The sequence below is a fragment of the Panicum virgatum genome, chromosome 1K, assembly GCF_016808335.1.
Source record: "Panicum virgatum strain AP13 chromosome 1K, P.virgatum_v5, whole genome shotgun sequence".
Classification (NCBI taxonomy): Eukaryota; Viridiplantae; Streptophyta; class Magnoliopsida; order Poales; family Poaceae; genus Panicum; species Panicum virgatum.
This window is the reverse complement of record NC_053136.1, coordinates 11044062-11070435: the sequence shown is the minus strand read 5'-3', so window position 1 is coordinate 11070435 and position 26374 is coordinate 11044062. Positions and strand designations below refer to the sequence as shown.

The 26374-nt window shown below is 42.9% G+C and overlaps 1 protein-coding gene across 1 annotated transcript; it reads right to left on the bottom strand.

Moving 5' to 3' along the window:
* Nucleotides 1-18353: 18353 nt before the first annotated feature.
* Nucleotides 18354-25545, bottom strand: LOC120694635 (xaa-Pro dipeptidase-like). Its single transcript, XM_039977821.1, has 16 exons — nt 25362-25545; nt 25191-25240; nt 25038-25098; nt 24359-24454; nt 24129-24278; nt 23755-23886; nt 23214-23341; nt 22674-22716; nt 21886-21969; nt 20924-20965; nt 20704-20774; nt 20341-20394; nt 20147-20252; nt 19978-20046; nt 19076-19219; nt 18354-18717 (listed from the first exon to the last, which is right to left on the bottom strand). Exons 1-16 carry the CDS (start codon nt 25503-25505, stop codon nt 18580-18582), a joined length of 1512 nt encoding a protein of 503 aa, XP_039833755.1. The 5' UTR covers nt 25506-25545; the 3' UTR covers nt 18354-18579.
* Between the last annotated feature and the right edge of the window lie 829 nt (nt 25546-26374).

The following is a 26374-nucleotide window of genomic DNA, read 5'->3' as shown; positions in this document are numbered from 1 at the left end:
GGAGAAGAATGCACTTTGGCTCAATATATCCTACTGTTCTTTCCGTATAGTTCACCTCTCCAACCGTACGTATCAGCTCAAGACAAATGGTGGCACTCCTGCGTAGCGTAGCCAAGTGACCCATGCATGGTGGTTACCCTTTGCTTTTGGATAAAACCATGAGCTGCAAATCATTGGGGGTACGGTGTACCAAGATGATGAGGTAGCTAGGGATTGGTTGGCACAGGGGAGAGAGGGGATAGGGCACCCTCTCTTTATTTATACTTTAGTCCCCATCAGACTTACTTCATTTCTTTTCTTTACTCCTTTGTGTTCTCTCATGCAATTTTTTTTTCTTTTAGGTGAGGCAATCCCTTTCGGTTGTTACTGTCACACTTTCTTTTGGAAAGGGAAAAGGGGGGAGGGGAAACCAAATGTTGCTTTCTTGCATGCTATGTGTTTTTGTGTGGTGTGAGGCTAGGACACATGGTGCATGTAGCAAATTAAATGTAGTGGAGAAATAAAACCACTGGCCGGGAGGATCAAGGAAGAGAAGTGGCCTTGTTAGTTGGGTGATAGGGCTAGCTAGATGACGGAATTGTTTATATATATTCCATGTTTGCAAAATAGTTAAACTTCATTCATGTGATCTACTTGACGAACTTCTGCTCAATTTTATTACATAATTAGTCTATCCTGATAAGACATTGGGTGATGTTTGTGCAATCTTCAAAGTGTTGGAATATAATTGAATTGCCCACCTCTCCCCATCAGCTTAAGTTTTTGGATTGAATTGGTTGGTGTATGCAACTCAATATAGTATCAAAACCAGAGGTCTCGAGTTCGAATCCTGGTTAGCGCAATTAAATAAAATAATTGCTGCTCACTCCTATTTCACATTTGAGGCCTGAGGGAGCCTCCACGTGAGGGGGAGTGTTGGAATATAAGTGAATTGCCTACCTCTCCCCATCAGCGTAAGCTTTTGGGTTGAATTGGTTGGTGCATGCAACTCAATACAAAGGAAATTAAGCAGACTGAGGAAATATTGATGAGGAGTCGGCGGGGTCCTATTCAGCAAGTTTGCTTGCACTGTAAGGTGACAGGAACTGCTTGGTTTGCCAGCCTAGCCGAAAATGACAATCTTTTATACAGCAAAAAAAATCATTTTCTTTTCCTTGTTTTCTTGCCAAAGCAGGTAACAATATTTATTTGGCAGTTAATAGTGCCTAATATAATGAAATCAGGTAACATATCTATGTACGTGTGACAGGCATGGTCAACATTTTGGATACAATTTCGTTTAAAAAAAAGCAATATATTGGATACAACAATGCTAGTTTAAGTTTTGTAGAGCGCGTGGAGAAAATTTCAAGCAAAATATACTCCATTAATTCAAGTCAGCCACTACGCACATAAACATGGATGTTAAGCTTATTGTGTCATTACCTACTGCAGGTTAAAACATCCACTTCAATTCTCATGTCACAGTCCATATATGGAGGATCAGGAAGGTGAGCAAATTGAAGTGGAATTTTATTATTTGAGTGCAATAAACTGTGAGTTTATTATGCAGTCACTATTCATTCCTTCAATATTACTAATTGTTTGGTGGCCTAAGTGATGCGAAAGGAATATGATTTGTGCCGCCTGAAATAGTCTTATTTCAGTACGTCCTTATACTATGATGTCTAGCTACCAATACATAACTAAAACCAAACAAGATGTAAATTTTTTTCTCAACAACAAAGGCATTAACAAACCGCGAATTGCAGTGAGAAATAGACTTGTCATTAGAATATATCAAGCGGCATGCCCTACTAACAAATGTCCCATGGACTTTTGAAAATTTATTTCCTGCAAAATTGTACACGTACATCTATCTGTTCTTATGGTCAAGCAGTTGAAGAGGAGTAGGAAGATGAGGTGAGGAGGTCCCATTTTGGAGAGTAGGAGCATGTTGTTTGGCCAATTTGTGTGGAAAAGGTAGGTTCGTTAGGGAAGGAACACAACAATACAAAAGATTCAACCAAGGAGGCTAATCGTGGAAGTTGTTCACTACGAGCCAAGAATACAGCTGGAGAAAGAAAAGCTACAAAATTCCAAATCATTTTGTCCTGTGGTGTACCTTTCTTGATGTTGATATACAGGTGTAACAGTCCAATGTACTATGTTTTAACCTTTGACAATGCCCCTCTTATTGTAAGAACAAAATATAATTATTTAACAAAGTGGCTAATATTAGGTGTGGCAAATTTGAACTAGCATGAAAAATATATTCTAATTGTATGAGTAGCGGGTGAAATTGGAAACAACTACAGTACAACAAAATTATACAATAATGTCTATGAAGCATTAGCTTAAACAACCTTTTTTTTGAAAGACCAACTTAAAAACCTTTGTAATGATCTCCCAATAAGTTTACAACTAAGGGTCCTATATGAAAAAAAAGATAATATTATAATAAGCATTGAAAATGTGTTCACCTCACCAAACCAGAGGCAACCACCATAACAGAAGAGACCCTACAATACAAGCAACCTGGCTGCTGCTTTCTGGGAAGACCACATGTTCTAGAGACTAGAGTTGCAGAAAGGACAAGGAACTGTTCTGGACAGCTATTGAAGCCACTGTTCTGTCTAAGCTTTTGCAGTTCAACATACACGCTTCAACTTTAATTTGCTTGTTGCAGGCAGCTGCAGAATATTGGGACAATGGCCAGACTCTGAAGAAAGCATAGACTACAAGATGTGTGAGCTGGCAGGGCCAAAATGTTGACCAATATGAGAAACTCAAAGGTGCAACTAGCTTATTCAGTTGAATTCAACCAGGTGCGGAATTTTTTAGGGATACTGTTTCTTTGAAATAGGGGGGCATATCTTCCTTTGATTATTGTTGCCTCCGTGCACGTGTGTAAGTTTTGTTGGTCAAAGAACTGTAGCTAAATTATGGCTTGGTTTCGGCTTAATTTGTGGTCCTAGTGCTCCGCACCTTCATGAATCTCATCTGCACTTGACCACTTGAACTAAAAACGATTGCTTGCCAATCTTAGTGAACTTTTGGGTGACATGTTGTTTGCTACACGGTCATTAGATGCTACATATTCCCTCCGTTCCAAATTATAAGTCATTCCAAGAATCTTAGATAGTCAAATCATCTCAAAGTTTGACCAAAATTATAGAGAGAAATATAAAGATTTATGATATCAAATAGGTGCACTATGAAAATATAGCTAACAAAGAATCTAATGATACTTAATTGGTATCATAAATGTTATTATCTTGTCATATAAATTTGGTCAAATTTGAAAAACTTTGACTATCCAAGATTCTTGTAATGACTTATAATTTGGAACGGAGGGAGTAGATTATAAGAATTAAGGTGTGTGTATGTTTTCTTGAATCCTAGAAGTTTTTCTAAATATGGATTTCATGCTCTCTATTTTTCACAAAACCAACCTCGTAATAGCAAAATGTGAGTTATACTCATCCTAAACCATAAAATTCTCAATCTGGCACAAAGGATTATAGAATGCTATGTTTCTGAAAATTTAGTCCGACGAAGCCCAGGCTACGAAAACATCATACTCTACGGAAACAAAATTCTTGGGCTATGTCCTACAAAAGATCTATATGAAATGAGAAAATCCCTTGTGAACATTATGCAGGAAGCTCAACGGTAAGATTTCTTAAAGCTTTTATTAATGTGTATCCTGACTAGGCTAGCTTGCTATATGCCAACTCCCCAACTCTTTGGTAGCATATTTATGCATGGGCTAAATTCTTAAGGTATGGTTTTATAAATAAGCATGCCCTATCGCCACTTACAAAAGCTACATCAAAGTAATCATGACACTTCAGGTTCGATTCTACCTAAATAAAATAAAAGAGCTTTCTAGCTAGTTGGACACAATGAAGGTCCAGAACCGATAAGAGTAAATTGGTTCATTGCCTAAAGTTAAGCTTAGTTCTTTGCTCCCTTTTCAATTGAACTTGGCTACCTGGCTTCAAATCGAAAATCTTTTTTTTTTTGGAAAAATTCGGTTTACACTCTCCAACTATCGCAAAAGTCCGATTTTCAACATTCAACTACAAAACCAAACAACATAGGCCATCCAACTGTCAAAATCGAGCAAATTTGGCCGCTGAGGTGGTTTTGAAGGTGGTTTTTTATTTTATGAGAATTAAAAATATTCAATTTTACACTAAAAAATTTATAAGTAATTCATTTTAAGTCAAAAAATTATGAAATGTGTATCAAAAGTTTTCTAAAAATGTAACATATCTATTGTCACATGACCTGTGAGCTATTCAGATCTAAATTTTTTTATGTTCATAATATTTGGTTGCTTGCAGTTATGACTATTATTTTGAATAACTAAGATTCAAATGGAGCAATAATAGATAGCTTACATTTTTTTAAAAAAAATTTGGTACTAGTTTCATATTTTTCTAATTTAAAGTGAATTAGTTTTTATTATTTAGATCTAATTAGATTTATTTAATTTTTTAGAAAATGCAAAACCACCTTCAAAACCAAGGGCCAAATTTGCCTGGTTTTAACAATTGGATGGTCTATGTTGTCTGGTTTCGTAGTTGAAGATTAAAAATCAGACTTTTGCAGTAGTTCGATGGTGAAAATTGGATTTTCCCCCTTCCGTTAGGTCCATTCACAACTGCCGTTAACCCTTCGACCTAGCGCACGAAAAAAACCCACACTTCCCTTTGTGTTACCGCTTAAGCCTTGTGGATACCCCAATGATACTCGCCCGTTCCTGGTGGCGGACTCCACCTAGCCCCGCTCGTTCCTGCCAGCGGCGGAGGCGCAGCCAATGGAGTTCCTCCCAGCAGATCCACGTGCGCCGGCGCCTCTTCCTCTCTGTCGGATCCTCCTCAAGGCATGTACAATGGTGTGGACAGCTGCTGTCTATATGTGTCTAGAACACCGTATACAGACGGCTAAATAGACAATTTATACAATGTGTTGTCTATTTGGTTGTCTACAAACTATTTAATGAATATATTCATCCATGATTTAGTCTAAATAAGATCTTTGTATGCATTTTTGTTGCTTCTTTATAACAATTGAGATCAATCAAAAACAAGATGAACATGAATACAAGATTCTTTTTTTTTTGAAGGAAGTTGATGAATACAAGATTCTCGGTTGACCATTTTTGCTGCAATTCAAACCTATGTGTGTCAGCACCTGCAATATCAATCCATTGCAAGCAAGTACAGGCAAACAACAGGATCAAATCCAATTTCTGCTCTTTCTCCTTGTTCTGGAATCTTCAAGCTATTTCTCATCACTTTATGATATTACAAGTTAAATTCAATTTGACTGTGTCATGTTCAAGAAAACAAATTAATTTCCAACAGCCATCATGGACTGCAACGGCGCGCTGCGGGACCGGAAACCTGCTGCTGTCACCGGCGACAAGCGGCGGCGTGGAGCCGTGGACCAAGGCACCAGCGGCGGCGAGCTCGAGCAACAGGGCAGGGGTGTCGATCGGCAAGGTCATGGAGCTGCTCCTGGTCAATGGAATCGGCAGATGATGGAGTGGCTGGAGCGAATTTGGCCGGCCGTGACCTGCCCAGAAATAGAGCGGAGCGTGCGGCAAAGAGGATGGGCGCAGCAGGCGAACGCGATTGCGTGAGGCACGGACGGAAGCAGCAGATCCTTGAGCCATGGACGCTGCTGCTACAACGGGCGCGCTTCCCGTCTCCATCATCTCGGACCACGAGCGCGGGTCGTTGTCTCACCAGACGACGGCACCGGCCGTCTCTTCGTAAAACCGTGTGGGAGATCGTGAAAAGCCGTATAAAGACAGCGTAATTAATAGCGTTGTACATGGCGCCGAATCAACCGCGTCCCGGCCTGGGCGCCGACCGCGGCAACCACGGGCCTGCAGGCGTGGGCGCCCGCCGCGTGGTGTCGGGCGGACTCAGACATACTGTCTAGGAGTATCTGGAACGTTAAAAGCAAATCCAAAAGCTACAGCCGGGCGGCGCGGTCGTGGAAGGCAGCCGCGGGTCGCCGCGCGTGTAGGCGGCGGCGAGAGCTCGCCTCCCTGCGCGGCGCCGTGACCCGGCTGCCTCCTGCGACGGCGGCTATGATACGCGGATGCTTTGCAAAACTCACGTACCGGTATCGGATATCATATTAGATATCCGTACTCTATGGATACTCCCAGATACGTATTCCGTAAATATCGGACTATTTAGATATTTTCAAATAATAAAAATAAATCGGATACTCGTGGGATACCTGTGAATACATGTCCGATACCTTCAAACCCTAACAACACCACTCAATCGCTTCATATAAAGGTCCTCCGTTCAGCTGTGCCACCCTCTCATCCCCACTCGCGCAGCCGCAGGCCACCGCCGCTCGGCCACCCGCTGTACCGTCCCGCCTCCCTGAGGCCGGGCCCGCTTACATCTGGCACACCCGCTGTAACGTCCCGCCTCCCCGAGGCCGGGCCCGCTTACATCTGGCAGCTTTCTAGGACATAGACTATCCTCACACTCATGCGCACCCGGGAAGAAGTTCCCGGTCGGTCACCCATCCCGAAATTGCTCCAGGCCAAGCACACTTAACTTTGGAGTTCTTTCAAGATCGGGTTCCGGAAAAGAAGTTGCAACTTGTTGACATGAGTATTCTATCAATTCTATTAAGCCCTTGGGCTGGGGTGTCACACCTGCCCACGCCTCCTCTTGCTCCTTCCCGCTGATCATCGCTCGCTTGCCGTCACCGCCGCCCGCCCACCCGCCCGTGCCTCCTTCTGCTCCTTCCCCATCGCTCGTTGCTCCCTTGCCGTCACCTCCGCCCGCCCACCCGTCCGTGCCTCCTACTGCTCCAGCGGCTGCGCGGCCTGTCCAGACAGAAGCCCGCACATCTGTTAAAGTACTATTTAGGGTGGTGCTGCGCTGCTGGAGCTCGCCGCTGGCGGGCCGCCACGGCCGCCGGAGCGCGCCTCTGGACGGCCTGTGCGGCCGCTAGAGAGGGAGAGGATGAGCCACGGCCTTCGGAGAGGGAGAGGAGCCGCGGCCACCGGAGTTGGCCGCTACACATAGAAAGAGAGAGAGTGCCGGAGGTTGAGGAAGAAGATGACCCCATTCGTGGAACAGACGAACAGGTAAGATAAGATTGATTCTTTTTTCCTTTGTCCCTTCCCTTTTCTAATAATTATAGAACATATGAATATATGAGTTTATGACACATTATAGTCCCTGGAACTTCTATTTTCTCACATTCTAGTTCCTAAAATTTTTATTTATTTTTATTTTTTATATATATTGGTGTATTTCCGTATCCTTATTTTTAGAAAAATAGCATATCGGAGTATCCCCGTATCGCGTACCGGTATCCGTATCCGCGTATCCGGGCAACATAGGACGGCGGCCTCCCTCTCTGGTCAACTGGGAGCACGAGGCAAGGGCGGGATTTGCGCGTGGCGTGAAATTGCGAAAACGGCGCGTGCAGGTGCGGTCCCACCTGTTATCTGATTCAAAACAGTACACATGCATTGCATCCAGAGCCTTTGAATGTACTTTCAACGTTCAGATGAATAGCATGTCACGACGACACGACGTGACATGCTGTCCATGGCCGGTTTGGCTTCTGGAAGCTTAGATAGTTTGCTGAGTTCGGGCTTGGGCTGACAACTGAGACGGCCACCGCCTTTGCCACTACTTTTGGTGGAGCACGGTTGCGCCAAGCAAACTTACTCAAGTTTGACAGTGGCCCATCCAATTTGACTGCCTTGTATAAAGGCCCTGCACTCCTGCTCGCAAAACTCCATCTGCAGCTAGTACAAACGGGCAGGTTCGCTGGTCTTGTTCAGACGTGGTGCATCTCCGAAAGCATCGCTTCCAGCTCAACCAGTTCTGCCCCAGCTGCCCTGGTGAGGCGAGTGACCAGAGTTCTGCGAGTCCCTCGAGTCAGAGCTTCATGCACACTGGCTCCTTGGCGATTGGAATGCGAGAATAGGCCCGGGAAGGTGACTGCGAGTGGCTCATTCCTATACCAATTGTCTTCCCAGAAGTTCGTTGATCGACCATCACCAATGGTTACCAATTGTCTTGTTCAGCCAGTGTAATGAGCTCAGTTTTCACCTCCTCCCATACCGCCTGATAAAAGCCAGCACCAGAGCCGTCTGGGCCGGGTGCACTGTTCTTGTCCATGCTTTTCAGTGCACTTCTGATTTCATCTTCCGTGAAAGGAGCAATCTGCGCTTCGGACACAGCCGATGGAGCAAGCTCATATAGTGCTTGCAGATCAGAATAATCCCAGGTTGTGGTGGGAGCCGTGCCCAAGAGGCTTTTGTAGTAATTGTACGTTGAAAATGTTCAGCTTAACTCCTTGATCACTCATCAGTGTGAACTGCTCCTTCAAAGGCAACACCTTTAATTTGATTCCGGCGCAGCCGCTGGGATGCTCTGGTGACGAAGTATTTTGTACATGCACCTCCCTGCTTGATCGCCTTAACCTTGCCCCTCTGTCTCCAGTAGGCCGCTTGCTACGGCCAGTCGCTCTCTTGCAGTCTTGCTAGTCTTCTCAGAGCATTTTTCACCTACAGACAAGTGGCGAAGCTCCTCCAGGTGGTCAAACAAAAGAATCAGAAATGTTTGGAGAGAGGTAAGAGTAGTGTTTGGAAGAGCATTACTCATGGTTAGGTTGATGAAGGACCCATCAATAAGACCGTGGTGTTTTTTTTCGAGGCAGAAGGATTAACTTTACCGATAAGGGGAAAAAAACGGAGGTTGCCGATAAATGTGTTTATCGGATTTCTCAAAAAAATTAGGAAAAAAATCTCTCAAACTGTACCCAAAACAATCTAGATTATCTCCAAGCAATCTAATATGAAAAATAAGACATCATAATGCTTAGAAATGAGAAGACATGTAGCTTAGGAGGTAAGTGATGAGTACGGATTCAAAATTACCAAGAATTTTTATCAAAACGGTCACCACCGATAAATGCGATTATTGGTTTTCTCAGAATTTTTTCGCCAATAAATTTTTCCCTATGCAGAACGCAGCATATTAAAGTCCCCAGTGATTAACCACGATCCATCAATGGAGGAAGCAAGATAAGACATCTCTTCAAGGAAGTGCCTAGAATCGCGATGATCGGAAGGAGCATGTACATTGGTGACCTTGAAATTCAGATCAGAGATTGTGGAGGGGAAGACAGTGGTGAGGGAGAGCTGCCGCTCGATAAAGGTTTGTAGGGAGAGATCATGAGCAGGCAGCCCAGGCCGTGATGATGCCACCGTGAGAGCCATGAGCATCGACAGTACAGAAATCACTGTGGCATCTATTTATCGCGCGAGCGAGTAGGTGCTCCCACGTCGCAGAGCCCCATTCATCTTCAACTTCAAGCCAGGGGAGGAAGGGGTGGCAGCTGGCGAGTTAGGGCAGGGGGAGGGGGAGGGGGTGACCAGGGAGGGTGGCAGGTGGGCGGAATGGTCGGCTGCCGGGGTGGGGGTCAAGGCGGCGGAACCTTTAGGGTTCCGGGTTGCCGAGGCTTCCGTGGCCGGCGGTCTTAGAGGAGGGGACCGGGGATGGGGGTGGCCCGGCGGTGATGGCGGGTTGGCTGACGGAGGGGGAGACAGCGTTCCAGCGCTACCGGCCGGTCGAGGCTGGACATCTGATGGGCGGTGGCCGGCGGCAAGGGCAAGGGAGAAGATATCGGCGGTGGACGCGAGGCACGGCGGCGAGCTTGTTAGCGTTGGTGGCGGTGGGGGGCAGCGGCAGAGGCGCTGGGGGCAGCGCCAGAACCAGGGAGGGCGGGTGTCGGTGTTCTGGATCACCGGCTAGTAAATTTGTGTGCGCGTCACAGGAACGGATGGTAATACAAGTAAAGACACAGGATTTTATACTGATTCGGGCCGAATGTCCCTACGTCCAGTTCGAGCTCTTGTGCTCTTGTACTCAAATGTTTGCAGTAGGGGGTACAAATGGGCAAGAGAGGGAGTGAGGGTCCCAAATCTCTGATTGAATGTGTGTGTGTGTGTGTGTGTGTGTGTGTGTGTGTGTGTGTGTGGATGGGAATGTCAATGTCCGGATGCCCTACAAGGGGTGCGCCTCCCCCCTTTTATTGCCCAATGGGTGAGGATTTACACACACACACACACACACACACAGAGAGAGAGAAGGAAGATGAGTGGGGGTCGGGCGACTCCCGCCCCCCGCTTGCTAACTCAATGGTGGGTCCTGTTGACCTATCCTGACTTGAGTCGTTGGGGGTGCCTTGCCCGTATGTTCTGACACAATATCCACCGTAGCGTCATGGGAGACGGGATTTTTGCCTGCAAGCCGAATTCCCACCTGGCTGCCGCATCATCCATTTGCAGGGCATGGCGCTCTATCCTATCCTGACGTGGCACACGTCCCTTGGTCATTGTTGATGGCTTCAAGCGGAGTGGCAAGGCCGCGTCTCTGCCCGAATCGGCGCGGGCTGACCCGTCGCCCATTCTGTCTCCGTACAGGAGTGGAGGGCGGTCATGTCCCTGACTTCTCCGGACCACGCCGGTGTCCAGCTTTTAACCGAGGAGTCTCCCAGTTTCTAGGAGACTCACGACCACGGGTCGTGCGGGCCCCCCTATGGAGGTCGGGCAAGGTGGAACTCCTCGCATGAGGGTCGGGCGAGCCGGAACCCCCTGCGGGAGGGTCGATCGAGGCGGAACCCTCCCGCGGAGGTCGGCTGTGCCGGGGCCCCTTCTTCGGGGGTCGGGCGTTGGGTGTGACAGCACCCTCCCAAGGGGAGTGGGCCGTTCCCTTCGTGCTGGGCCCTCCGGCCCATCGATTGTCATGTTGGGCCCTGGTTGCTTTGTATCGCTTTATTATTATTTGTCTTGATTAACCTTAATGGAATATATTTGGGGTACCCGTTATCCTTATCCCCAACAGCGGGCAAAGGCGGGGAAGACGGCTTCTACGACGGGGATGGCAAAAATCGCTGAAAGCGCTGAATAGACGCCGCCGAAATCACGACAGTGTAAGGGGAGGAAGGAGCTGGATTTCTGAGCAGTAAGGTTCTGGATTCTTGCAAACAAACGATCGTAGCATTGGAGGAGTTAAGGGAATAATCCAGCACCATAGAGCATTTTTCCACATCACCAAGACCACACACTTCCATGAAACAGCATTGATTTGCTTAACTTTGCAAGCTATTACAGATAAAACAAGCACCAAGGATAGTATTGACCTAAATGAAATTCTATTTTTCTCTCTTCCACATGCCACAAAGGCAGTTTTGGGTATAGGCTGCCAACCAAAAGGTAGCTTGGTGGCTAAGAAAAAATAGCTAAAAGCATAATTGGACATAAGGTGCACCTAGGCACGAACCATCTAAGGACAAAGTGCACACTGACACTACTAACAAATTATTCTAAATAAGGAGGCTGACTAAACTGCAAAGCGAACCTAAACAAATTGGGCAAGCGATGAAATAAAACATAAAAGAAATACAGTGCAGCGCCAGGATTGGTCGGACTGCTGGCCGAAGAGTGCACCAGCGAGCAGCACAGCGTCAGCGAACATAGACATGAGTGGGGCGGCGCAACACCTTGTTGAGGGCAGCATTGGCTGCAGTGGCAATCTTGCGAGGATTGGAAGCAAAGAGAGGCATCTTGGAGAGATTGAGGATAGGATCTGACGCTTGCTCACCTGCTTCTTGGGCTCCGCAGAGCAGGCAGACATGTCCTTCCGAAGAGCCTTAAGGAGTGAGGCCTCAGTGCCCAGAGCTGCAGTGGCAATCTTGTGGAGATCGGCAGTGTAGAGCGGCATCTTGGAGAGCTTGAGGATCTCACACTCGCTCACCTGCTTCTTGATCTCTACAGAGCAAGAAGACAAGTCCCCCTGAAGAGCCTTAATTAGAGGCTGCAGGAACATGGGTGAGAGATTCTTTTGCTGCCAGCCGGGAACTGTGGCGGGTGGGTGGCACTGGAGCACGCGGATTGTGACTGAGGTGAGCAGTTGCAGAAGCAGGAGCAGGCGCAGCTGCGGTGTTATGAGCTAGTGATAGGTCAATCTCAACAGTGTCATACCACGGCAAGGCACATCATAGGGAGGATGAAGGGCGCGGCAGCATCAAATTTCACATTATCCGAACTTGGAAACCACAGCAGTGGATATCCATCGTTCCTTTTTTCTCTTGTCGAAGACTAATGTTTGCCTTAAAGCGGGAACTTGATGGCATTAATGGATCTGTCCAAAGGGGTTGGGGTCAAACATTCTTTTGGTTGTTACAAACCTCAAACTTCTTCAGGAGACTCATATTATATTATAACAGCTCTGGAATGACCATGGTGGATATGGTCTGTGCTCATGGTTCCCTATCCTGTTGTCAAGTATCAGAGGCTGCCTCAAAGCTGGGAAGTTGACAAAGTGTTCTGCATTAGACCTTTCCACATTCCTATTTGCACTCTCACAAAGATGATGGTGTATTTGATCCAACTTTTCCGATTATCACTGGTTTCCAATCTACTATTAGTTCAGTTGCCACCGGTCTCCAGTCTGCTATTACTGAAGGATGAAAGGAGGAAGGATGTCCTCCAACACCTCCTCCTCCTCCCTTTGATCGACCCTTCGACCCTCCCTTTGGTCACCTTTTTTTCCCTTGTATCTCTTTCCTCCAGACATGTATCTGTTATTGTTGTTCTTCTTGTTCTTGATTTCCACCTCCTAATCTACAGGACATTCATATATCAATTCTTCTAGTGGGTCCTCGTGTTTAAAATCCCCCACATTCATACCATCTGTATGCAAGATGTGAATTGAGCTGATGAACACAGGCACAGATGTTATACTCAAGCCATAGTCTTCAAATCCAAGGGTGGTAGTTCTTGTCCATGTGATAGGCAATTTAATGTCCATAGCCACACATGACAAGGTTTTATATTCGATAATCCACTTGGAGAGGTTCGATATCTTGTCCAACCTGCTTAGGTTTACATCTATGATTGATTTGCAGGTGTGGTTGAACACAGGCTGGAATATTGCCGCTCCTAGCACGTGAACACAAAAAAACTCCTATTGCCTCTCTTACATCTAATGTAAGTCCAATTTCACCTCCACTATATGACCACATGTTCATGAATGCCTTCCTTAGGACAAAGAAGCCTGTAGGTGCTTTGCCAAATCCCTTGTTGGAGAATGAACGGTAGTTGACACTAAGGTCCAATTTTGTACAATTCTTATCCAGAATGTTCAACTCCTTCTTGCCTTCCATCCTATGAGGTACAAGTTTCTCCCCTACAAAATAAAAGTGATAGTTCTTCCTAGGTGTTCAACCACCAGGTAGAAGGTGCCGCCAGCCCTTGTTATAGAAAGCTTGTGACTAGTTCCAAAGATCTTAGACACATCAACAGGAATTCGGCCAAAGAGAGACCAATCACGAATACCGCCAATGCCTACAGCCTAGCTTTCCTGTGCCCCCTCCTTGGTCTCATCTATATAGATAGTTATTGTATTTCTTGGGCTGAACTCAGTGCAATCTCTGGGTCCCATATAATAAAACATAACATAGTAACAAAATAATTCTAAAACAATGAGCAAGTGCTTTTTTAAAAGGAAAGGTGAGTATATTCAAATATGTATACAAAACAACTTCCAAGTTAGACCATTGGTAATATCATTCATTTTTTGCATGCGCATGATGGTAGCGTTCCATGATGTAAGTAATGTGCAACTCTTGTTCAGTACCATCGGTGGTTCTAGTTCTACATTGTGAATGCTAAGACAAGTAAGGTGCCTAACTGTGAGGTAACATGTTCATGAATAGGAAACTATACTAACTTGATAGTATCTAATAAGCAAAATGGGGCTCAACCCTTCAAGTTTAACTGTTCAAGACTTTCCGCTTAAACTAATATCGTTAATTTAATGATCATTTTTTGTGTCTTAAAGTCATGTCAAAAATATCAATGCATACTGAGAAGGTTCTAGAATAATTTGGAAATTGCAAGAGAGAATAGCTGCCATGCTTCATGGCAAGATAAGAATTCTTTAGAATTAGATATTTATAATAGTTGGATAAGGATGAGAAAATTCTAGAGATAGATATTTTGTAAAGAAGAGTGTGAAAGTTGCCACATGGTAACACCACAGCACCCATGAGCACCTATAAATAGGCGTGCTCTTCTTTCCTCTTGCCATACCATGGCATAAGGAGCCTTAAGTAGAAGATGGCATAGTAGTGTTATAGTAGGGTAGCCGCATAAAAAGTGTAAGAGTTGTTGTGTCGTATCAAGTTGTATGGTGAATAAAGAGTTGAGTCCTTATATAGAGTAGTTGGTCTCCCATATTGGTTTCTAGGTGAAGGTCTTCTTGGTATAGTTTGGTATTGTGGGACCGAAACTGGTGACCAAAGGGGGTGAATGGGAGCCTTAAAAAAACTTAGCGGAAAAGTTGACTCCAATTCAGTGTCCAAACCACCTCTCTTATAATCGCCAAGATGACACACATCAACTGGTGAACTGCTCATCCTAGAAACGATTAGAATTCCTCGATATGGAGCGAAAGTGATGCGAAAAGCTCGGCAAAGAAAAACTTGCACCGAAATAAAGCAAAGCTAACTCTAAGAAACCCTAACTAAGCATGCAAAGATTAACGAGAATGAGAGATAATTAATAGAGCTAAATAAAATAAGTCAATTAAGCATGTAGATAACTTTTATGCACTAGCAACAAGGCGAACTAATTAACTAGCTAAAGCACCATAGCATTGATAGCATTGAGTAAATAAATCTTGCAAAAAATAAAGCACATGTGCAAGCTTGAGGAGAACGCGAATATTCTCGGCCTTTCGCTTCAACTATCAATTCTCAAAGGGGCAAGTTAGCAAATATACAATTGGAATTTAGGAATCGTAAGGTAGGGGCGCCATATATCACCTCTCTCGTCATCGGCTTCGGCCATTCTCCGGTCTCCTCGTCGTTGTCATGAGAAAACGTGCAATGAATTGTGATCTTCTTATTCAACACGAAGACATGGTCGTGCTCAGGACACTTGATTGACACAATTAGAGTCAGTATTAGAATCTCAAACATGAATGATTGCAAGTGCTAAATTAATCTCAGACAATTCAGAACAGATTTAGAATCCATTTGATGCTATATATAGTCAGTATTGAAATAATTTAACATAAATGATTGCAAGTGCTTAATTAATCATTGTTGCTGATTATATATCCACATCAATGATACACATGGCAGATGCTAATATCCACACTTTCAACTAGATTCTAATACAAATGATAATATCCACACATTCAAATTGATTATAATACATACCATCCGCACATAAAAATCAAAATATTCAATCTGTCATACCATATACACTAAATTCGCTAAAATTGCATAGTCAAACATGAATGAATGCAAGTGCTTAATTACTTTGATTCAACTAGAAGAGTACTACTAATTTCAACAATATTAATCCGCATATTTTAGAACTATACTACTTATAGTAATATGTGGGGGCAGAAAAAAACCCCAAAATACATAGCTACAGTAGATACTCAACTCCATCATCCCTGTAAAAAACCCAAATCAAAGTGGGTGCAAATCGATCCTAACCTCGATAACGGGAGGCTGCGCGTGGCGGTCGTGTGGCATGAAGCCAGGAGGCATGTCAGGGAAGACGACCTCCTCCAGCTCAGGTTTGGGGAGGAGGAGCGGCACCACCGCTTCCTCTTCCACCACACGATTGCGCCGCTGGTTCGTCGCCGTCCTCCACCTCGAGCGCGCATTGCCACTCCCACCTGCTGCGATGAACCTTCCTTGCTTGTCGCGCCTCTGGTGGGTCGAGTGGTGCTCCTCTACTGCAGCCGCCGCAACAATGGCGGCCGCTGGAGGGGAGGCGGGCACGAGGACACGACCCTGCCATGAGCGGCCCTCTACATCTGCGGTGGAGTCGGGGGCGTAGCTGCAAGAGCGGGTTGAGCGGACCATGGCGCCGATAGAGGAAGCGAGGCGGCGAGTGGGAGTTGCTGCGACAGATTGGGGAGAGGCGCGGTGAAAGGGGCAAGACGTGGGGGTGGAATCCGCCGGCGCCGCTACATTTATGCATGTAAAGGGGACGCGTTTAATACTCAGTCACTGACTACTGGGCCCCATCAATGTTGGACCCACGCGTCATAGAGGCTTCAAAAAACAGATCAATACAAACTTGGTGCTGCTAGGCGCTTGTATTGCTCTCTAACAACCATGTTTTCACGGTTTAGGTTCCATTTCGCTCGCTGCTACTACGGAAATCACTTTTTCTTTATTTTCCTCTGGCTACTAAGATGTTTCGGTTCACAATCTCTTATTAACAAATTATTCCCAACTAGTTTCACTATAAATAAGACAATACAATAAGAGTAAGAATATTTTCAACACAAAAGTTCTCTCAAACAAGATAAATAAATATACCTTTTTTCATATATATTTAGACCGAAAATTCCCTCTGCCCCCACCGTACTCCAGCTTGGTAGTTTCCACTGCCTATACAGGCCTTCCAGATTACTGTACCAGACAGGTTTTCCAAGAGGCATAGGAAATGTTTTCATAACAAGGGGATAAAAAATAAAGAGTTGACATCATAATAATACAGATTATCGCCATATGGCTTGTACGTATCAGCATGGCCTCCATAGTAACCACGCCGAATGAATGCATCCTGGTTAGTACTTGGAATATAGATAGGCCAACCATTTTTTCTATAATACTTCATTCGATATATTGCCAAACATGAATACCCCCCCCCCCCTAAAAGCCACCGATATAACACCTCTCTTTCTTGGGCAGGACACCAAATCCATGTATCTTTACTGATTAACCAATTTCTCGATGCTGGAGTTGATCCTAAAGAGATACCACTTCCTCATGAATTTATCTTGAATCATGATCTTTTGGCTCAACTTTATCCTAGTTTTGCCCTTGCTTCCAATACTTCGACCTATCCAGAAAAATTGTCGGCCTACGAATGTGGTTCCGATCCCTCCGGTGATGCCAGATCAAAATTAAATTATTCTACTATTCCGAAGACAATGAAAATAAGTAGGACCTAAAAAACTTGTGGGGTTCTATTGATGGCTTGAATAGCATGGAATTGCCACAAGGAACAAAGAAGAGGCTTCCTCGGAGGCACCTCTTTCGTGTTCCCCAGTTCACATCCTACGAGGAGGTGGTGACCATGGCGAGGTGCGCACGGTATGTTGCACCTAGCACCAAAAAAAACAAGAGAAAAAATGAATTCTATTTTGGATCAAGTAAAATTGGATTGTTGTGCCATACGAAGGATAGCTATACTAATCCGGCCATGTTTGGTAAAAGAACAATCTTCTCCTTTAATTATAAATGGAAATTGAAGTGTTCAATTGCAATAGGTTAGAGGTGTTAGCTGCTTGGGCACTCATGTCATTTGACAGTGTTATCCCTTTTTTAGAAGGTTAGGTTAACTTTAACATAAGGGGTCCCAAATGGAGAGCCAATCGAGTTGAGGTGAGCCATCAGGATAGGATTGAGATCCCACATGTTATATGCAGGAGAGCATGGCAGGGAACTAGGGATGTAAACGAATCGAATATAGACGGATATTACTGATATCATATTTGTTTTCATATTTTTGTTCGAATATGGAGTCAAATATGGATAATGTTAGTTTCTACCGTATAAAATTTTAATGGATATCGACATTATGAAAAGGAAAATATAACTTGTAACTTTTTAGTATTTGAATACGGATCGATTATGGATACTGAATACCCAAAATTGGGTACGGACGGATAAAAACTCTTCCAGACCAAATCGAATTCGAATATGGTCCGAAAATATCCGTACCATTTACATCCCTACAAGGAACCAAACACCCCCTACATGCCAAATTTTAATGGGAAATTAACAGTACAGAAAATACGTGCATGATATAATGAATTTAAATCTACAAAAATTAAACCCTACATGGTTTTTGAGCCCTCTTTCAAAAAAAATGAAGCTATAAAGTCCATTCTACTCATTGAAGTTTTCAGTTGTCTGGATAATTCTGTCTCACTTTAATACCCCGCCCCTACCCCCAGCAATTACGAAAACCAGATCACTTCATGTGTGACAGGAGGGGGAAAATCCAGATTTTATCCAATGTAGTTTCCAGTAACACATCTATCTCAGCCCGTCCGGAGAAAAGAAAATTGGGAAAAAGAAAGGACGGGCCGCAACAGAGTTTCAGCATACGCAGCAACGTTGGCTAAATTCCAAAATTCTAATCCTGTTACTCATTCCCCTCTATTTCTCCACACAGCTTCCTCAGCTTTGCCAGCTGTTATTTAGGCTACAGAGATGGCTCCAGTTATCAACTTGTTGTCGCTGCTGCTCCCACCGGCACAGAGGAGAAGTTCAACCTTCCAACAGCCTTGTAACAATTTCTCAATTAACCTCAACCACACAACAGAATAGCCTACCGGTAATCTGAGAATACTCCAGCTTAACGACATGGTTATTTGATCATAAAACCAGCAACAAGTTCGTGCCAGTGGTGACAAGCTATTTATTGGGTACACCGAATCTACACCAAGCACCATGAAGAATGAAGTTGAAAATTAAGGGGATGCCTTAGACACCCGACTCTGCGGCTGCTGCAGGGGAAGTGGAAGCCCGCAGAGGCCATGGAGCGCCGGCCATGACGGCCTCGATTTCCCACGTCTCTCGGGGGCAGTTTGTGAGGTTCCGGCATCCTTGAGCCGTCACATACTGCAGAAAAACAAGACTATTGTTAGTGTGCAAAAGGAAGAGGGTGAACATCACAGAAGCGCATATCAGCATCTGGTTGATCCTTACAGGAGAAGGGTAACTCAAATGCTTATCAAATTACTTGAGGTTCACTAGAAATAATAAGAGAGATAAAGTCGATGGGGTAAAGCATCTCCTAGAAAGAAATGGAATAATTTCATAAGAGGCATAAAATTTCTCAAATGTTTTCCAGCTGAAAACACTTGCATGCATTTGATTTATTACCTAGCTGCTGCGAAATTACATATAGCGGTGCACCAGCAGCAAGTAGGCCGCCCCTGTGCACAAGTAATTACTAAAAGGAGTTATCAATACATACCACATCACTTTCAATGCGAACACCACCAAAGCTTTTGTACTTTTCGATCTCTTGCCAGTTGAAAAACTTCGAGGAAATTGGATCATTCCTCGCTTTAGTCAACAAAGTGTCGATGAAATAGCAACCTGGCTCCACTGTAATAACCTGTTATCCAGACCATAGAAGCTCAATATTCATATTGCTGAAGGTACTATTGGAAAGATAGGTAAGACTGACTATTTTCTTTTTCCAACAGTACAAACTATTTTTTTCCTTCATTTCCGACCTCCAATATTTCGTTTAATGCAATACAAAGGTTTAGTATAGCAAATGGTGTCAGATATTTGCAGGCATTGAAGTATTTTTTTTATAGGTGCATTTCATATTATCGTTCACTAGGTCATCGCCGTCAAGGAGGTGACCCGCCAAGGTCGAACCCAGAGTTTGGTGCTCCCCTTCTTAAGACTAAGCCTGAAATCTCCCAATGGTTGTGGGTTCTTTTAAGATATATTATCATTCCGGACGTTTGATTCAGTTGCTATTTCACGAAAACCAGACAGCGCAAGTGCAATTGATCTCTCGGATCTTTTGTAAACATCAAAGTAGCTTGTTAGTTAGGCATTGAACATGAGGAATTGTGGAATCCTACAGCCAGCAGAGGATAGCTCTATCTTACCCACAAAGTGTGCAAAGAAATGCAACGTATGTGTGAAGTTGCATGATCAAGATAAGGATACCGATTGTGGGGTAGGGGTAGGGGTAGGGGCAGGAGTAGGGAGATGCTCACCGGTTTTTCTACGAAGAAATTGGATAACGCAATCACATCTCATTAGTAATCATGATTCATCAAGATTCAAGAGGCATATAATATAGCAGAATTTTCTGGGATTCCTTTAATGGGAGTATGGGACAAGTAAACTGACCATGCCTTCTTTGAGTTCTCTTGTGGTCCGCAAGGAGCTCAGTCCTAGCTCCTTTGGCCTCTCTAATCCCTAAAAGGTATATAGGAGCAAGCATTACTCTCAGTTGAAAGCAGCAAACAAGTGTAAATCGAAAACTGTGTGCATAACAATCTATGAAGATTGGACGGACCTCAGGGTAGCCTCCTGGATCATGGGTGTCAATCCCAAGTAAGTGGCCAAGACCATGAGGCATGAAAACAGCTCCTAACCTTTGAGCCATCATATCATCAACATCCCTGAAGAGAAATGGTTTCCAAGGAACAGAAGTCAGAAAAATAGCTTTACATATTGAAGTTTGATAGGCACAGTGAGTTACACACACACCCTTGGAGAATTTGCTCTTTCCTGAGAGATTCAAGTATTGCACGTTCTGCCAATCTGCAAAACGTTTGAAAACTATGCTTGAGTCATCGAAGAAGAGTGTGTTTAAACAGAAGTAAAACAATGTGTAGTGAATCAGCAGATACGTTATGCCAAAGTATATCTAAGTTATAATAACCACATCTGACATTAAATTTCCACAGAATCAAACCAAGTTATGTAATTTTTTTAAAGAAAGAATAATAAATATTTTATGCATTAAAAAGATACATCATAAAAATGAAATGACTCTCCAGCATCTAGGAATACTTCTTGAGGGGTGTGTTCCAAATTGCATGTCTTTAAGCTTCAATAATGCATTCTTACTTGTGCATATCCATATAGTTTACTCCAGGCTGCATGTTTGATATGACATCATTATGAGCCTTAAGCACAGCCTGTAGAAAATGTGAATAACTTTAGATCAGGAAAGGTGGGAGCGAACTCAAAAGAAACAAAGACTTCTAACTTATGCTTCTAAGTTTCATACCACAAACACAAATTGATAGGATTACATATAAATGGATTTGTATAATCAGGTACTTACATTGTATATTATTATCTGACTGCTGCTGAACTTTCCATTTATCTGAAAACATGTAAACCAATTAAATCAAATTATTAAACAGATGTTGTAGTAAGATGTGATAAACAAAATCATGTGTTTGCATCAAGGGCTGTGCAAATTAAAACTATAATATAGATTCCAGATATATATCACAAACAATTAATGTGATGGATTTGTGCCTCTGCCAGGTGCCAGCAGCATTATAACCCTGAAGTGGCAAATGATTGAAGTAAAAGGAAAGGAAGGAAATATCTGATAGAGCCCAATTGAACCTACACAATAGTAGTATATACTTAATACTAAGCTTGGTTTGGTTAAGAATCATAATTGATAACAGAGAACAGAAAAAACAAAATGACAAGTAAAGAGGATGGAGGAAAATGGAACTAGGGATATCAAAATGACGCTACAATGTTTGAATTCTAAGTGTGTTCAGCAACCGTATTCCATTCCATGTGACTACAGCTGGGTCCTCCGGTACTGTATTTCCCTATGAAAAAAGAACATGCTTCACGTGATGAGGTAACTGAAGACTGATCTAGAAGGGGACACAGAAATTGACATCCATTTATCCCCTGTCCTGCAGTCTTAAGAAGCAACACTAATAATGGTCTAGCATGTAAATTTATAATCAGATAGCAAAGGCTAAGATAAACATATAATAGAACCCATGACAAGCTGTTTTTGGCGCAGAAGCCCTGTGAAATGACCTGTCTTTCGCACATTTGATGCAAGATCTAAAGCCATGTAAGAAAAACATGGTAGGTGGGCATAGGCCCCTAGTAATGGTTTTATAAGAAACAATTATATCTTGAAGCTGATGGCATGCATAATTCAGTTCATAATATTACATACACAGTGCCGTTGTATCAGTGCTTTTAGCAAATTAACAGGAAAACCAAGGGATTCAAAGTAGATGTATGGACTTTTGAAGTACTTACAGGGTATGAGCATGTGATATCAGATCCATAGAAATGGTATTCAGCTCCCATGTCCATTAGTGCCATGTCTCCATCATTCAAAGTCTGAATTTCAGATAATCAAACAGTGAACACGTACCAATGACCAAAGTAAAACAATAAGCCCGAAGAGGGGACAAAAATTAAACCTCCCTTAAAAGGAAAAGCGTGCACATGGTCACAAATAAAAGGAATGAGAACGAGCATATCCTCCTATAGTCACACAAATAGCCTCCATTCTTTGGAATACTTTTGTTGGATTTCTATCTTGTAAGCTCACTAGTTAAAAAATAAATTCAGGATTCAGAAGCTCAGTGGCTCTCTTTCTTTTTTAGGACACCACTTCTTGTAAAGTACACCATGCATTCATAACGAGGTGCTTCGACGCTGATGACGAACATATATTTTTTTCCAGAGTCACTAGAAAATGTATCAGACACTGCTTGGTAGATAAAAACAATAGGCTACAATTAAGCTAAGTGTCAACCAAGCTACTTTCCTCCTATCATTGCTTTGAGTATCAACGACTTCAATGAGTTTTATGGACATGGTATCAAATAGAAAAGACAAAAATTGCCCCAACTTTCAATGATCAGTCTCAGAGTTACTTAACAAATTGCAGATAATGAAAAACAAGTATAACTTTACTGTTCGAATTCAAACAAGCAATATCAGCTCATGTAGATGGGAGTATAAAAATCCAACACTAATGATACGAATTTTAAGTCAACTAAAGGTCAAAAATGAAAAGATAAAGTACGCTCTCCTACCCGGTCATTTGGAGCTGCCGCATGTCCATAGTGGAGAACAGCACTGCAAAGAGTAGAAAAATTATATGTACTAATATTCCAACAAACACAAAGGTAATAAATTTTCCATGAATATGTTTTGAATCTTGAAACCCAAAATTCCAGTTTCCAAGATGACAGACTCATGAAAGATCCAGACTAATGTCATAGGGTCTATTTTCTTCAAGATGGTATATCCTACAGAACTCTACATTTTCCTTGCCTAAGTCAACAAATTATAACAGATACTCTAATTACAATAAGTGGCAACTAAAAGGAGACCTAACTGAAATTTCAGCAAATGGTTTCTGATGCTAAGAAGGTTTTACACGAAAAGGCTGTATGCAATCATTGTAGGTTTGTGGTCTTCAACAGGTTGAAGATTTGAAGATATTGTTATCAGAATTTTGAATAAAAATAGCAAGTAAAACAACAATAGATGGGGATCTAAGAATTGATGGACTTTTCTTCAACCACTCCCATTTTTTGCAAACAGGAATTAACAGCATTATACATTCTCACCTATTATCTCCAGTAGCACATATACATGTATAAGAGCAATGCCGGCAACCTCCATACATATAAACATGATGAAGGAAGATGCTCTCTAACTGATATTCTTTCATGCCTGGTCTTGCTTGTCTCATAACCTTGTAAAATGCAAGTCAACAATCAGATCTTTTTATAACATGTTTATTAATCACAATGTCTAAAGGATAGCCTATGGGCGATGCTTCCATGAATTGATGTCTGAGACAGGTCTGATGGTATTAGTGTTGTGCATTTCTGTGCAGAAGGAAGTTAGAACCTGGTGTCATATGGTGGCCCAATGCTTGCTACTGTATCTTTCTCTTATTCAGTAAGACAAGCCTTTACTTCCACAACCAAAGGAGATAGGAAAAAAAATAGCAAATCCTAGACCAATCCTAGCAAAATTCAACTCACCACTGAATTTCAGCCAATGAAGTCTGGCAAGTTGGGCTATAAATCAAGCTGGGAATTGAGTAGCCATGATTTGGTCATGAGACATATGAAAATAAAGGAGTTGGTAAGAATATTGTACCTCAATGTGAGCTTCAGAGCTGATATCATTAGCATACTGGATGACGGCAAGCTCCAGGTCAGATTTGATTACACGACATTCAGTTAAAATAGGATGAAGTGTAATTAAATCAGTATCAAACTTCTCCATCCCCTAGCATAAAGTGAAAAACATTGTAAATAGAATATGCACAAAATCATAAGAGAAGAAGACAACTAAGCACATCTATCATATAACACTGAATTTTATACTAAGATATAATTTTGACATCTGCGGAAAATTATGAGTAATGCATGAACATATATTGCAGCATATGCTCACTTCAAAAGTAAAAAATTAATAAGCATGATTTGTGAGTGAGAAATTGACAATGCAGATAATGGCACATCGAGTACCTCAAAACTAGCAGGCTTTGAGAAATTCCCAGAGTCAGTATTCTTTCCATATAAGAGAAATAGAAGAGGCTTCCCATGATCCCCGAAACGATCTTGCACAATCTGTGTGATCTCGTCAACATAGAAGACCATATCGACCTTGTATGTGTCCTGTACATAATCATGGAAAGATCACTTTATTTTGGAATGTATCGACAACTAAAGAATAGAAGATTCATAAGAGGAAATACCCTGAAGTAAGACAAGGGTTTTATTTCACCCATCCAAACAGAGTAGTCAGCTGGCAACCTTGGAGCAAACAAAATTGACTGTCCAGAGGCAATGTCCTTTGACAAAAGTTAAAACGCAGGTCAGTATCTGTAGCATAGGTGGGAAATAATCTTAAGATGAATTGTGTTAGTAGGTCCAGTTAACATTTTCCATTTCATAAAAAAATGATTTGCATTGCCACTCCAATGAAATATATTCAGGTGGGAATTCTTTCCCCCACCCTGGTGACCCACCAAAAAAAAAGTGATTTTACAAGACCAGTCGACCACCACCTGTTATGTCGGAGGCTGTGATCAGGATATAAAACTTCAAATTAGCAGGAGATAGGAAGCCACTAGGGATTAAATATTGAGAAGGACAACTCATTCAGAAATAGCTGTTCTGAGTCACCAGCATACGTCTAAGTACTAATCAATCATCATGGGGCATTTCCAAATTCCAACTCTCAATAGTGCACATGTGCAAATACAATAGGAGGCCCAGATTTTCCTTTCTATTAACAGACATGTACTATCAGGCCAAAAATTAACAAGGTTCAAGAGCTGCAGCCCAAAGGTTGACTGCTGTATCTACTGAAACCGGACCCGGAGTCACTTGTGCCCGAAAAGGGGTAATAAGAAAGAAGAGGAGAGCCCTCACGATTGCGCCGTAGAATCCTGGCTCCCGTACTCCAAAGAGGTAGGCAAAGTAGCTCTCCTGCCTGCAACATTGCCCGATTCGCCTCTCAATCTGAACATCCAAAGAAGAGTGGCAAAAATGACCGGAATAAAACTCTGGGTTCAGCGCGAGCACCTGAAGAGCTCGAGGTGATCGGTGCAGTACCGCGTCTGCTCCTCCCCGCCCTTCGCGCGACGAAGAACCAGAACCACTCAAAAAGTTAGTGACGGCGAATGATCAATCAGATCAAAAAATCAAAAAAAATCAGGGGGGGGGGAGGATTGCGAGCAGGACAGACGGACGGACCTGGAGGAGTACGAGGCCGCGTGGCGGGCGGGCGGAGGCGGAGAGGTGTCCGCGGAGCGCGGCGACGAGGCGGTCGCGGTTGCCGGCGTGCAGCTCCATGGGCACAGCCGGCGGGGCGAGGGAGGAAGGGGAGGTGGCCGCCATGGCTGGGAACCCCGGAGACGAGAGTGGCTTTCAACCGCACTCGGCAGTCCAAAGCTCCAAATATATATTGGATTATTTAGAGTTTGGGTGGGCCAAGTAACCTAACGCAACTCAAGAAAGCGGGGCCCGCAATGAATTCGTTTGGGCCTTCGTAGCCTTTGCCTTTCCGTTTTGTAGCTATGCTCTGCTTTTTTTTTTTTTCTTTCTAGAGCTCTGCTGTGCTTCTGTGATGTAGATACGGTCGAGGGTCAAATACCTCTCCCCTCAAAAAAAAAGTACGGTCGAATAACTATGGATATAAATATAACTATTTTTTTATACGGATAATTTCAAATACACTCCCTCCGTTCTAAATTATAAGACATTCCAACAATATTGAAGAGTCAAAGTTTTTTTTATGTTTGACTAAATTTATATAATAGAATAATGACATTTATTATATAAACTAAGTATCATTAGATTCTTTATTAGTTATATTTTCATAGTACATCAGTTTGATATCATAAATCTTTATATTTCTCTATATAATTTAGGTCAAACTTAAAATTGCTCTGACTCTCCAAAATTCTTGGGATGTCTTATAATTTGGAACAGATGGAGTATTAGATAAGATATAAGTAGATATCAATATTATAAAAATATGAATTTCATTATTTGGATGGGGACACTGCATCGGATATTGAATATATGGACTCGGATATATATGGACTCGGATACTGACGCTCTAAATGAATCCAAACTCCAATACAGACATATATTATCCGTACCATTTACCCCTTAATTTAATACCTCCATTTATACAACCCGACACATTATTTCTCACATTATAGTGAAACTATTCTATGCGAGAGTAAAAATAAACAATCTTT